The sequence below is a fragment of the Ovis canadensis genome, chromosome 19, assembly GCF_042477335.2.
Source record: "Ovis canadensis isolate MfBH-ARS-UI-01 breed Bighorn chromosome 19, ARS-UI_OviCan_v2, whole genome shotgun sequence".
NCBI classification, from domain to species: domain Eukaryota; kingdom Metazoa; phylum Chordata; class Mammalia; order Artiodactyla; family Bovidae; genus Ovis; species Ovis canadensis.
In genome coordinates this window covers 70675985-70690527 of record NC_091263.1, presented here as the reverse complement: position 1 = coordinate 70690527, position 14543 = coordinate 70675985, and the positions used below count along the sequence as shown (strand labels likewise).

The window sequence follows — 14543 nt, the reverse complement described above, 5'->3', positions numbered from 1 at the left end:
GTACAGGCTGGGAGGAGGAGGGTGACTAGCTGGAGGCCATAGGGAGGAGGTGCAGAGGCAGGATTTGCATCCAGGGAGTCTGCACCAGTCTGTCCACGGGTTTGGGCGTGGCAGGGGCAGCGACGTACCCTCCACCTTCCTAGTGAACTCCAGACCCTGAAGCACTGCCCTGCCCCAGGACACAGCACCATCCAGGCCTGCGGTCAGGGCGGAAAGCAGCTGTCAAGTCACTCAAACCGACCACACCTCTCACTCACGCACCCAAAGGGCCAGGGCTAACAAACAATCCCCTTCTCAGAGATGAGTGTTACCAGGCACCTTCCCTGATGCCCTCACTTCCTCTAGGAGACCCGATCAGCAACCCCCAGCCCCCAACTTGTGGCCTGGCCTCTGCAGACATCCTCACCAGCATCACGCTGCCCAGGAACTGAGTCACTGCCGCGGCGGCTCTTGGCTTCCATCTGGGGTCAGCTGGGAGGTGCTGTCACAGAGGGCGTTTCATGTCAACACAGAGGCCCTCCCAAATTTCCCTGGGGTGCGGGGGTAACTGCAGACCCCCAGCTGAGAGCCCACAGCTAACACGGGAGGACATCCACCGCGGACTCCAGAGCCAGCCAGCCAGCCAGTCTGCAGACCCTACTCTGTTAACCAGATGTGTGAGACCCTGGGCCTCAGTTTTCCCATCTGTAAAGTGGGGATAACAGCACTCCCTCCCTCACAGGCTGGGGGCGGGGGCTGTGAGAACAAACACACTGATGCCTCTGAAGGGCCCGCAGAGCTTTCTTCTCAGAACCAGGAACGCAGCCATGGTTCCTATTCAGCCCCAAAGAGCCATCCACACACCCCTCAGGCCCACCAGACACGCAGCGCCTGCACCACGAATAGCAGTGGTGATGCCAGGCCTGGTTTATTTTGGGGTGTGCCTACCACCAGGGAGCTTGGGCTGGGGGACACCTGACACTCCCCTCTCTCCCCACCACCCCACACCCCGCTCACCTGCAGGGCCTGGTTTGGCCCATCTCCTCCCGCCTCTGAGTGCTCCCTTTCCCAGTGGCTATTCCATACACTGAGCACACTTTTCCCAGAGGGATTTCTCTTCTCCTGGTACCAGTACCTCCACCTGCCATGGCCTGAGTGCTTCATGTGAGATTTCAGTTCAGGAGGAGACACTGTTCCATTTGACCAGGAGAATGCATGGAGCCCAGAGAAGGTACATGACTTACCCTGGGTCACACAGCTTACAGGCAGGAGGAAGACGAGTCACCATCAGCTTTACCCTAATGTACCTGGCGGTCAAGACTGATGACGTGCCCTGGGCAGAGAGGGATGGTAACCATCTCCTGGCCGAGGAACCTGTCTGTCTTTCTAGGCTAGAAGGTCATTCTGCCAACCCCACTGGAACCCCATCCTAAATCCCACCCAGTGTCTCTGCTCATACCCTTGACTACGGGGAGCTCACTCCCAGCCTCCAGCCCAACTCCAAATGGAAAGCCATCTTGCAAGCTTATCTCCCTCCACCTCCACCCTGTATTTCAGCCCCTAAATCGGCTCAGAAAACGCCTTCTTGACAACGGGCACCCACCCACTGCATGCCAGTTTAAAACTGCCTGAGCAATTTTTTTCCACCTTTACTATAAAAAGACACCTTGAAAATGCAGCATTGACATTTCCCGGTTGGTTTTCTTTTTGATTTAAAAACACGAACTTTCGGTCATTCAAAGGTTGAAGGGAAAGACCCAGGGAAGGGAGCTGGACTCAGCCTGCCCTCGCCATGCTGGGCGGCTCTGTGCCTCAGTTTCCCCAATGACAGCACGAGGCGACCTCCTGTCCCACTTTCAAACCGCATTCACGAAGTGAGGGAAGGGATCCTATCTACACGCGATGCAGGCTCATTCCCTCCCTCACTTTCTCAGAATAGTCCAAAGACCCAAATACGCCCAAAACAATCAGTGACAAAGCTGAGGGCCTCTGAAGCCTGGGGGCCAAGGTTCCCCACCTCTTCGTTGTCTTCAAGGTGGCGGGCAAGGGGCAGAGCCTGCCAGGAGAGGAGCTGGAATGTCCAAGGCCACCCCAACCGGGGCTCTGGAGTTCCAGGCCCCAAAGGAAAGAGCATGAGGGTCGGGTATCCACAGGTCTGGAGGAGCCACCTGGCTTGGGGGTCAGACATCCCTGGAGAGGAGATGGGAGACCAGGGTCCTGGCCCCTGTGGTCAGCCTCACCGAGGCCGCTGCTGCTGCGGCGGTCAGGCCCCAAGAGGTTGGGAGGGAGACGGACTCTAGGCACCTGGTACTCACCCCAACCCCCGACCGAACTCACTCTCTCCCCAAGAGGCACCTGTCTAGCCCCTACCCCGCTTTCTACCCCGGTGCTGGGCTGGATGGGGCCGCTCCCTCCTCCATCCTGTCTGTCCCCACCTCTGGGGCATGCGAACCCATCCAGAGCCCCCTGCTTCCCTCCACGCGCTCAGACCAGGCCCGCCAGGCTGCTCACACCCGTCCCCCAGGAACAAGGCCCGGCTGGCTGCCCCCACGGCTGCCCCAGCGTCCGCCACAGGGCCCAGCACGCAGTAGGTGCTTAAGAAATATGTGCAAATACAGGAGGAACCCACTTGCCTGCAAGATGGCACCAGCCTCCTTCCTTCTCACCCTGCTTTTCCTCTGTCCTTCTCAACTAGCAACTTTCTAAACCAGCTCCTCTAAATATAACCCCAGTAACTGCAAGCACCTGTGCCCAGCACGCTGCTAGGGGCCTCACCTGTGGCATCTTATTTAATCCCACCGCAGTCCTGGAAGGGTGGTACTTTTGTTATCACTCCCATTCTACAGACGGGGAAACTGAGATGCTCCTTCAGATAGGATGCTCTGGCTGAAGCCCTTAGAATCCCCCAACACCCTACCCCGTGTCCCCAGGACACAGCCGTGCAGAGGGCAGGCCCGCCTACCCCTCTGACCCAGCTCATACTTCCCAATCCCCGCCCCGGCACACTGTTCACCCTGCACCGCCTTGCCGTTCCAGGCCCTTGGACCTGTGACCCTTGACCTGGACCCCTTCCTTCTTCTCCTGCCATCTTTATGAGCCCAACTCCTGTTCACCCACCTACCTGTGCTTTGACACCACTCTCCCCAGAGGCCTGGAGGCCCCTCTGAGCTCCCCCATCACAGCGCCCACGCCCTGGCCACGTGTCCGGGCCTCCGCTCGCCTAGCACGGTCCACGAGAGCAGACGGTGAGGGAGCCTCCACTGGGCCCCAGTAACACCGCAGGGACTTAGGCAATGTTTCCGGGGTCTTCAGGGTTGCAGAATAAGCCAGGAGAGGTCACTGGTTGATGTCCAGGACTACGCTCAGACGTGCTACTAACACCCCAGGCGCCCGTTGTGTGCTGGATACTGAAAATTAACTCATTTGGTCCTTATCAATCCTTAGAGACGAGGGTTGACGGTTGGATGGCATCACTGACTCAATGGACATGAGTTTAAGCAAGCTCCGGGAGTTGGTGATAGACAGGAAGGCCTGGCGTGCTGCAGTCCATGGGGTCGCAGAGAGTCAGACACGACTGAGCGACTAAACTGAATTGAACTGAACTGAATCCTTAGTGATCTAAGGTCCCCACTTTACAGAGGAGGCAACTAAGCCTCAGAGAGATAAGCCACTTGTCGAGGTCACACAGCTGGGAAGCAGCAAGAGCAGGATTTAACCCAGTGTGCAAAGTCCACATCCTTAGCTTTTAAGGGGGGAGCGGGCGAGAAAAACCATTGCCCTTCCCACTGCCGCCTGTCCCCCCGGGGACCCTGCACACATCTGGGAGCAGCCCTGGCCTGTGCCCACAGCTGGGCACAGGGAAGGGAAGGGGGTGTGGAGGACACAGGGAGAGTGCCAGGCAGGGCCAAGAATCGGCCCTGGGGTGGCAAGGAGGCACTGGGCCACTGTTCCTGGGGCGGTGTCCCTGCAGAGGCCCTGCCCCTCAGGAAAGGGAAGCCCCAGCCCCCTTCAGCAGAGTGACTCACGGCAGCAGGCCAGGCCAGACTGGGGACGAGGGACCGTGGGAACCAGGGCGGCTCCTGCTGGAGGGGGAAGGGAGGCTGCGGCCTGAGGAATCCCACAGATGGCCTCACACCGTGGGCCCGGACGGCCGCGCAGGCCTGGAAAGGCCCTTCCAACGGGGTCTCTCCTCCAGGGATCAGGGAGACTCCCCATTCCCCTCCTGCAGCTCTGAGACCCACCCTGGACACAAAGCTTGTGTCCCACAGCCCGGCAGAGCTTGAGGGTTTCAGGGAGGGGAAGAGTGGATGTCCCAAGCACGGCGCTGGGCGGCTGTTGTCTCCCGGTCCGCCCACCCCGCTCACCCACCGTGACCTTCACTTTCAGGGCAGCCGGCCAGCCAAGTGGTGGGCACTGGTGGGGGCCAGGGCGGGGGCCAGCCCAGCTGCAGCGAAGGAATTTGTGTTTTCCCAAAGCTCCAGTGTTGGGCACACCCACAGGGGGAATAATTCATCTCGTGACCAGCTTGCTGACCAGCCCCAGGGAGGGCTCCTTCCCGTCCTCTCCAGGGAAGGCTGAGTTCTGCACTTGAAGAAGTCGAGGTTTCCGAGGGGAGCGGCCAGGGGTCCCCTGACTCAGCTGGGGATGGAGAAAGCGGAAAAGGCACGGGGGTCCACCTCTAGGGCCCCCTGAAGAAGGGACCCCTTGCTGGTTGGCTTCCTTAAGGACCACATAATTCCCTCCAGCGCCCTCGAGTCACGTTCACCCCAGATCAACGGAGATATCGAACCCCCAGCCTGGACATCCCCTCGCCCCTGCCAAGCCCAGCCCCAGATGCCTGGGCCGCCTCCCCTTCTTCTGCTGGGGTACCTGACCCTCCCCCTTCCCTCCAGCTCCCACTCAGGTGCTACACACACACACAGTCCTGCTCGCCTCCCTCCACTCCTCCTCGGACACTCACACTCTGAGCTCCAGGCCACACAGCCTGGACCCAGATCCCGCCTCTGCTCCTCCTGAGCTGTGTGATCTGCAGCAAGTTACTCAACCTCTCTGGGCCTCAGTTGCTTCATCCATAAAACGGGGATGGGAACAGAGCCTACTTGAGAGGACTACTGCTTGAACATAGAGTCACGCTCTTGGGATGTGCTTAGTAGGCGAAACCCCACACCTGGTGCACGCTAAATGCTCAGTAAAGGTGCTGTTGCCAACCGGCAGCCTCCCTGGAGCACTGATGGGTTCCCAAATGCCAGGGTCCCTGTGCCGCCCACATTGGACTGCCTCCACTCCCGCGTCACCCAGCTCAGTGACACGCGGGTCTGTTGCACACGCTTGTTCCTCTCCCCACCCCCCGCCAGCAGGGCCCTGGCACACACCTGCCACACCCATGCACACATCTGCCAGCTCCCAAAGGCGGCTCTGAGGGGCCCACACAGCCAGTCCTGAACACACCTTGGGGAGACACGGCACTCACTCTGTGCCCTCAGCCCACTGCTACGACCCTCACTTGCACACCCACCTCTCTTCAGAACATGTCTTTCAGATGCCTCTTTAGAAGATATGCCCCTACACCTAGACACGGGCACCTGTAAGGGAGCACTCCTAGGACTGCCCAACGGGCTCACACCATATTCAGGCCAGTGCCCCCCACCTCGGCTGACACCTGTATCCTCGGGCAACACCCAGCACTCCGCAAAAGCACCTGGGGCGCAGAGTTCACACTTGGGTCCCCATACACGCACATCTGGGTCGAGGTACGCTCACACGTGGGACCTGCTCAGCTGCACAACCTGCCCGGTTACCCGCACGCCCTCCCGCCGGCGCCCTGGGACGGTCCCCGAGCCCCGGCGGCCTGGGCGTCCTACCTGGATGTTGCGCTTGCGCTCGCAGGCCGGCCCAGTGCCCTGCACCACGCTGTCGAGCACGGCCACCACGTCGGGTGCAGGATCCACGAAGCAGGCGGTGCGCGCGGCGCGGATCGCGGCTTGCACGTCGGCGAAGCGGAAGGCGCAGAGCGCGGCGGGAGCCGCGCGGGCCCCCGGGGTCCCCTGCGGCCGCTCGAAGACCGCGAAGAGCAGCTCGCGCGTGGGGAAGACGGACACCAGGCGGCTGTAGAGGTCGCCGCGGCCCGCGCCACCCGCGCACTGCAAGCCCAGCTGGATGTAGGACTCCGTGAGCTTCTTGGCGTCGCCGCCGGCGCCGCGGGGCAGGCAGATGCGCGCCAGCAGGCTCCGCGCCTGGCTCTCCTTGTCGCCCGCGCGCGCCTCGCTGTTGAGCGCCAGGTACGCGTAGGTCTGCGCGCCGGGTCGCGGGTCGGGAGGGTGCAGGAAGGCGCGGACGAAGCCCAGCTTGTGCTGCTCCTTGGCGCCCTGCTTGATCTTGAGAATGTTGTCGTCGGAGGGGTTGAGGTCGAAGGTGAAGAGCTTGGCCAGGTCGCCGCGCGCGTCCAGGGAGCGGATGGCGATCTCGGGCGTGTTCTCGAAGCGGTGGTCCTCCAGGCTGCGGTTGCGCGGGAAGAAGGCGCTGCCGTAGCCCGTGTACGTGGCGCCCACGAGCAGGCGGCTGCCCCCGGCGCCGGCCGCGGGTGGCAGGAGCAGCCCCACGGTGGACGCGTTGGGGTGGTTGGCCGCCACGTTCAGCATGCTGGGGAACACCGTGACGGGAGCGGCGGGCGGCGCGGCGGGCGGGAAGGGCACGGCCACCGCCGAGATGTTGCCCCGCCGCCGCAGCTGGCAGAAACCCTGGTAGACGGAGCCGCACACGACCACCAGGCCCTGGCCCGGGTCCAGCTGCAGGATCTTGTTGTAGTTGTCGGTGAGGCGCCGCGGGTGCTCGCACGAGGCCTGCGGGAGCTGCGGGGCGTGACACAGCGGGCTGTCGGCCACCGGGCCCACGGCCGCCTCGGCTTCCAGGCTCAGGTTGGCGCCCGACAGCTGGTAGAGGCGGTTGACGGCCGCCAAGTACACGGTCCCCGCCGCGCCGTCCAGGGCGAAGTTGTTGGTGGGCGTGGGCGAGGGGAACCGGCGCTGGATCTCCAGGGCGCCGACCCGCGCCGCCCCCAGGAGCAACAGCAGCCAAAGCGGCGGCGGCGGCGGCGGGCACTGCGGGGCCCGGAATGGCGGGCGCGGCGGCAGGGGGCTGGCCGCGGCGGCCCGGGCGCTAAGGGGTGCGCCGCCCGCGGCGCGACGAGCCATCCGGGCGTGCGCGGGCTGCGCGGCACGGCGAGTGCATGGGGCGCGGCGCGGCCGGGAGCCGGGAGCCCGGAGGCGGCAGGAGGCGGGGGGCGGGCCCGGGCCGCGAGGCGCGCTTCCTGCCCGCGCCAGCCAGCCAGCCGCCCCCGGCCCCGGCGCCCCGGCCCGGCTCCGTCGCTCCGCGCAGCTCGGGGGCGGGGCGGGGGCGGCTCCGCCGCGGACACGCCCTCGGGCCCCGCCCCCGCCGCGCCCCGCCCGGCCGCGCCCCGCCTCCCGGGCCCCCTCCCGGCCGCGGGCCCCGCTCCCGCACGCACCCCGGGTCCCCCCGCCCCTGGCGGCCAGGGGCCTCGCCCCGCCGGCTCCCGCTCGGCTGTCGGTGGGTCGGCTGCCCGGCGCCCTGCACGGCCCTCGCGCGGCACTCGGAGCTGCCCCCGCCTCCGTCGCTGGCTGCTGAGTTCCTTCTCCCTGTTGGCTGCCTTGGCCTGTCTCTTGTGCTTCATTTTTCCTTCCTCTTTTCTCCCGTCTCTTTCTCTGTGTCTGTCTTTCTCGCTGAATGTCTCTCGGCGTCTCCCCGTCTCTGCGTGGCCCGCCCCTCACCCCAGCTCCGTGCGCGCCGTCTCTCCTTTTTCTGGTCTCTGCTTCACCCACCCTCCCCTGCTCTGGCCTGGTGGCTCCCTCTGAGCCCGCCCCCTCGGGCCCTCTGTCTCCCTGGAGCCCTCTGTCCCGTCTCGTCCACCTCTGTCCACCCTCCTCATCCCCGTCCTCCTGGTCTCTCCTCACCTCACACTCCAGTCTTTTTCACAGGATATACTGTCCAGGCCTCAGAGCCCAGGGCCTGGGCACCCCCAGGTCAGCTGGGCAGGGGCACCACCCCCTCAGATTCCATGATCTTCAGCCTGGAAGGGGCCTTGACCAGTGGCAGGGGCCTGGACTCAAGGGTCAGCACACAGATCAGGGGAAAGCAGAGAGGAACTATTTCAGGGCCGCGCAGAGCCCAGGGCACCCAGAGTGGGGCCTTGGTCCTGGTTGGGGGGTCTGTGTGATGGCCCCAGGAGGCCCACAGGGTGGAAGCTGCCCTTCCACCCACTTTATTCAGAACTCTAGGAGGATCTAAAATCCCCCCAAATTTAGGGGAAGATCAGCCACATTGGGACTTCCCTGGTGGTGCAGCGGTAAAGAATCCGCCTGCCAGTGCAAGAGAGGCGGGCTTGATCCCTGGGCTGGGAAGATCCCTTGGAGGAGGCCATGGCAACCCACTCCAGTATTCTGGCCTGGAGAATCCCATGCACAGAGGAGCCTGGTGGGCTACGGTCCATGGGGTCACAGGGAGTCGGACACGACGGGACTGACTTAGCACGCTTGCTTGTGGGCACAGCCACAGGTAAGCTGGCCCCAGGCTTGCTTCTCCTTTCACGTGGGAGGAGCAGGTGGGCACTGGGGGCAGCAGTGGGCAGCGATGAGGACAGGTCACGGGGCCTGCACAAGGCGCACGCACACGCGTGGCATCTGACCACTGCAGGTGCCCAGGCAAGGCTCGCCCCCTGCCATACGCCATACCAAGCACACTCTGACTCACTCGGCCCTCGCAGCCACCTCTGAGGCTGCTCAGATTGCTGTCCCACCTTACAGATTCAGAGCCTGAGGCCCCAGGGGTGGAGGGACTGGCTCCAGACACATAACTCCTAAGGAGCAGAGCTATGATGTTTGAAAGCCCCGGTCCGCCAGCTCCAGCCTCTCAGAACTGGGTGGGGGGAGCTCCCACATGGTGGCCTGGGTCTAGACTGTGATGGGGAGTGTAGCCTCCCTCACCTGTTCCCACCTGGCCAGGAAGGAAGGATGGGGGGGGTGTTTCTAGGGCCCCACGGGGCAGACAGGAAAGGCCAGGCTGATAGCAGGCCCCCACTTCCCCAAACGCCCCGGCTTCCTGCCATCAGGATGTGCGCGTCAGCCTGCCTCTTTCCAAGCCCTCCGACGGGTCTGACTGCTGCCCTGACAGCCAGCCGGGAGCACTCCACGCAGGAAGCCAGAGGTTCTGCTTCTGGGGCCCCATCCCCCACCCCCCGGGGCTCAAGGCCACTCAGCAGACAGCCTGATAAGACCCATGTCCCCACCTCCAGCCTTGGTGGGGAGCACTTAGCTGTGCTACCTGTGGGGCAGCCCGGGACGGGTGCGGGGGCTGCCCCAGTGCACCTCGCCCCCCTCCCCGGGGCTCCCCTCCCTCTGAATAAATCCCGCCCCATCTCATCCTCCTCAGCCTTCCCCACCCCGTCTCTGGTCTCTGTTTCTGCCTGCCTTCTCACTCCTCCCGGTCTCTCCCCCGTTCTTTGTCTCTCCCACCCAACCCTTCCACTCTGTCTCTTTGTGTGGGCATCTCTCTCTGTGTCTCTGCCTCTCTTAGTCTCCCTCCCCCGATCTCCCAACCCCTCTCTCTCCCCACCCCCCTCGCCCCTCCTAGCTTCCTTCCTGGCTCCCAGCTCATCTTGCCACATCCTGCAGCTCCCCCCACCGAGCCTTGAGGAGAATGCTCTCTGTGGTCGCAACTTCAGTCTGCGCATGGTGGATGGTTCTGGGAGCTCTGGACACCAAACTACCTTCCAAGCCAAGGGCTGGGTCTCTGGAGATGCCGGGGAGCTGGGGCTACGCAGGCCAGGTGAGCCGCGGAAGCCACGGCCAGGGGCTAAGCGTCTTCACGGAAGCTGGAGGTGAAAGTGCTGTGTGGCCTAGGGCAAGACCCTTGCCCTCTCTGAGCCTGTTTCCTTGTCTGTAAAATGAGGAGAGTCGTAACAGGCCTCCAGCCCCTGGGAGGCTGTGGATGTGAAGCCAGCCCAGTGCTGGGCACACAGCAGGCCCTGGGTAACTGTCTGCTTTTCCCCTTATATCAGGGCCCCGTGGCAGCTCGCAGACCCACTCTCCACCAAGAGCAAACTACTGTACCCAGCACTGCCCTGCACAACCTCATGCCATCCTCACAGTCAGCGGAAAACGCAGGGGTCATCAAACCCATTTCACAGATGGAGAAATGGAGGGGGCATCAGCGAGGTGACAGTTTGAACCCAGCTCTCTCCAGATCACATGCTTTTCCCCCTCTGCCCGTTCATTGCCCTCAGGCCACGATGGATCGTGGTGGCGGCCACACTGGACCCCCGGCTGGGCGTGCTGGACCCCCGAGAGGTGCTGATAGCTGCAGGCTGAGGGAAGGAAGGAAGGAAGGAAGGAAGGGAAGAGCCCGTATCTCCCCTAGTCATGCTAAGAGCTGGAGGGGTAGGGGGTATCCTTTGAGAAGGGATTTTAGAGGGGGAGATGGATGGTCCCCAGGCAGGGGGGGTTAGGTGGTACCCACCATCAACCCACGCTGAGTTAACTCACCCGGATTAACCCACCCTGGAGTGGCTGCCAGCTACCCTGGGTCGCACTGTGATCAGGCCCTTCTCTGTGTCTGCTCAAGAGGAAGTTTCTGCTTGGGGCCCAGGTATCTTTAATACCTCTCTAACATTTGTCACTGTCCATTTTTAATAGAGACGCGGTCTCAAGCTCAGCATTCTAGAATTTTGCTTATAGCTCCTTGTTTTCTTTATAATGTTGGCACTTATTTTATGGCTTGGGCAAGTGAAGCTGGCTTTCCAAGTAATACCGATGTCAAGCATGCTTGATAAATGCATTTATGGAAGTCTTTAAAATGTGGGTTGATTTAAAGACAAATAGGGTCATAATCCAGGTGGTATGAAGAGTCTAACGTTTGGGAAACACTGATAGAAACCAGTGTGCTTGGAGATGAGGACACGGTGCCCAGATGGGGCAGGTCCTTGCCTCGACACCCAGGGGTCCAGCGGCCAAGCCCACCCAGAGAAAGGGGGCCCTGGGCCTTTCCCCGTCGCCTGGGCTGGGCCAGGGCGCAGGGGGTTCCCCATCCTGACACGTCTGTCCTCTGCTCTCTGGCCGCCCAGGGCAGAGTGCAAGGAGGAGGAGGAGGAGGAAATGTTTTCCTTCTTCAATTGGAAAAAATAACAGTGGGGCCAGGGCTGGCAGGGAGGAGGGGGCCCCTGCCCTCCGGTCCCGTGGGCTGGCCTCCTCCCCCAGCGCTTCCCCTGCAGGAAGTGATCCCCACATGCTCCCTGCTCCGCGCACCACCGTGGTGACAGGGACAGGGTCCTCCGGGACAGCTCAGCACCCCAGCCTGGGCCCCCTGACAGCACCAGGGGCCCCCCTGCAGCTCCTCTTCAAGGCTCTGCCCATCTCACTCTCCCTGGGAACAAGCCTGATGGGTGGGTTTTCTCAGCCCCATTTTACAGATGGGAACACTGAGGGTCAGGGAGGTGCCACCCTTTGCCCACAGTGGCACGGCTCAGCGGCTTCTGAACCCCGCTCTAAGCCACTGTGACCCTCTATGTCCTGCCCTGGTGTTGGGGAGGCCTGAGTTCCAGGCCCAGCTGTGTCTGCCCCAGCTGCCTGGGTGAGCTTGGTGGCAACTGCCTCTCTTTGAGCCTCGGTTTCCTCATCTGGCAAAGGGGAGGGTGAGCCGGCTCATGAGGCTGCGGTGAGAATGGAAAAACCGACACATCAAAGGCCTGGCAGGTCAAGAGGTAGGGCGCCCAGTGACTTTCCAGCTCTGGATCACGGGGGTCCTCTCCCCTAGCCCCTCCAATGGGATCATCTGTACCCCACTCGGGAGAGGCCCCCAGACCCAGATGACGACGTCACCCTCATATCAGCTGCCACTGAGACGCGCTGCCGACGCCACTGCCGTTACCCACCTGGATGCAAAAGATCGCCTCTGTTAATCAACCCTCCGCCCGGTCTTCCTCCCCTCTTCTTATCAACCTGGATGCCAGGTTCAGAGATGCCTAGGGGCCTGCCTGAGGTCACACAGTACAGAGTCGGCCTGAAGTGGCCCCTGCCCCCCTCTAGGCAGCCCTGCCCCTCCACGCTGGGTCTCCGGAGCATCACTGTCTCTGCATCCTACAGGAGTGGACAGGGTGGGGCTGGGTGGCCCTTGCGTGCCAGCGTGGGCAGGGCCACGGGACCCCTGACCGTCCTGGGTTTCAACTACAGACCCCTGGTGCTGCTGGGGAGGTTTGGTGGGTGTCTGCCCATGGCCAGCTCTGGGGAAGACCAGGGGGTGGACCTTTTTCAGGGTTCTGGAGCATTCCGTCCCCTAGGATGGATGCCCTGGGGGGTGGCAGGGTGGGGAGGGGGTGGGTAGACTTCTAGGTCGGGTGTCAGGGCTCCCGAGGGGCGCCCCCCCTCGCCTGTGATGAGCCCCCTGCCCGCTTCTGTCTGTCTTTGTCTCCCCAAGAGGCTAGAGGAAATGGCTCTCCTTCCTGCGTGTGAGAGACGCCCTCTCCCGGCTCTGGGCACAGCCCTGCCCTCTGGGGTGGGGACCCGGAGCCCCCGTGCACCCACCCCGGGCGCCGGGCCTGCCAAGCCCTTGCGTGGGCCTTTGTGCTCTGTGAGTTGGATAATGGGCGGCATTCTCAGACGTCCAGTCATGGGTCTGGGCCCGGGAAAGGACCCCGGCAGCTCCACACTGAGGCCTCTGTCCAGCAGCGGCGGGGGGCCGGGGGCAGGGCCGCCCCCGGGGACCCCACCCACATTCTCAGGCTGTTGCCCGCTCCAGGGGGCCAGCTGCCTGGGGCAGGCGATCCCTGAACAGAGGGGAAGTGCCCCACAGATGGAGCCCCGAGGAGGCAGAGGAAGCCCAGAGCTGAGCAGGACGCTACTGTTCACCGAACAGTCATGGGGGCTGAGCACCTACTGTGCGCCAGACACGTCCCAGTCAATCCTCACGGAAGCCATCAAAGGGAGGTGCTAGTGATCCCATTTGATGGATGAGTAAACTGAGGCTCAGGGAGGCAAGGCAGTGGTCCTGGATTTGAACCCAAGCCTGTCTGGCCATCCTCATTCCAGCGGATTTTGAGTGAGCACCTACTGTATGCCCCGGGACCCAGCCGTGACAATGCCTTGAGGGTACACAGAGGAGCGTTCAGGCAACCAGGCCCCTGGAAGCAACCAAGGCAGGCTTCCCAGGGGAAGGGGCACCCGAGCCCCAGGGTTTACAGAGCCCTTACAGGATGACTCAGGATTGAACATGAACTTCATCCTTCACACCGCACGGACTGTCAGGCCCATTTACGGGGGAGGAGAAAAGGGAAGTGACTTGCTCAGGGCCACCCGCTACTCAGGTTGGAGCAGGAACTCCTAGGTCTGGCTGTTCCCTCTTCTCCATGCGGGAAGTCCAGTCAAGGCTGTGTCATCCCGTGGCCCTGGGTTCAGATCCGTCTGCTTCCCATGTGTGTGACCCAGGGTGAGTCCCTTTGGCTCTCCAGGTCTCAGTCTCCACACCAGTGTTCAGTTCAGTCACTCAGTCGTGTCTGACTCTTTGCGACCCCATGAACCGCAGCACGCCAGGCCTCCCTGTCCATCACCAACTCCCGGAGTTTATTCAAACTCACGTCCATAGAGTCGGTGATGCCATCCAACCATCTCACTCTCTGTCGTCCCCTTCTCCCGCTTTCAACCTTTCCCAGCATCAGGGTCTTTCCGAATGAGTCAGCTCTTCGCATCAGGTGGCCAAAGTATTGGAGTTTCAGCTTCAGCATCAGTCCTTCCAGTGAACATTCAGTGAAATGGGTCTGAAAGTCCCAGCCTCTCTACACCATGCAGAGCAAAATGAGATATTCTCTAGAGCATGTACAGCTGCCAGCCATTTGGCCTGTGGTAAAGAATCAATCATATTGATCACTCAAGTCATGGATGGCAAGGAGATGTTGCTCCCCCTCACTCCAACCCCATCCTTCCAGCTCTGGCTTCTGGCTGCCCCGCCCTGCCCCGCCCCGCCCCACCTGGATGGAGCTCAGAGCTGGCTTGGGTGTCAGGTACCCACAGAGGCACCTCTTCCCCCTGCCGCCACCTCCTCCCCCTGCAGTCAGGGCCTCATCTCAAGACCCTTTTGTCCTCTCCAGACTGCATGCTCCTCTGAGCCTCAGTTGTCTCTTCTGTAAAATGGGACGATGCATCTGCTTCCCAACAGAGTTGGCCGGTGGCGTTTGGTCTCTGCTCAGGACAGAGCTGGATCTTTCCTCATTGGCTCCCTGGAGTCTGCCTAGCAGGTGTGCCCTGGGCCTGGCCTGCAACTGAACCGATTCTGAGACCCCGTCCACTCCAGTGGGGCACACACAAGAACCGGGAAGTCCTCCTGGCTCTAGGACAGGGCAGAGATGCTCTCGTTGGCACGCATGTGTGGGCGAGGCTGGCATGGACGAGCAGGGCCCGGTCTCACTGGCCCTCTGGCCTGCACAAGTCTCTAAAGAGAACCCAGTGTCCGGAGAAGACGCGCGTCTTCTTTTCTCGGTCACCTCACACGCCTCTCTCCACACCCAG

The 14543-nt window shown here is 62.4% G+C and overlaps 1 protein-coding gene across 1 annotated transcript in view; it reads right to left on the bottom strand.

Annotated features, from left to right (window-relative positions):
* The window catches only part of PLXND1 (plexin D1), a 48502-nt gene extending 41191 nt beyond the window's left edge, over window positions 1–7311 (bottom strand). The window contains exon 1 of the mRNA XM_069562169.1: window positions 5841–7311. Coding sequence (XP_069418270.1) covers window positions 5841–7169 — 1329 coding nt within the window. The 5' untranslated portion in view covers window positions 7170–7311. The remainder of the gene's footprint in view (window positions 1–5840) is intronic.
* Window positions 7312–14543: the final 7232 nt, after the last annotated feature.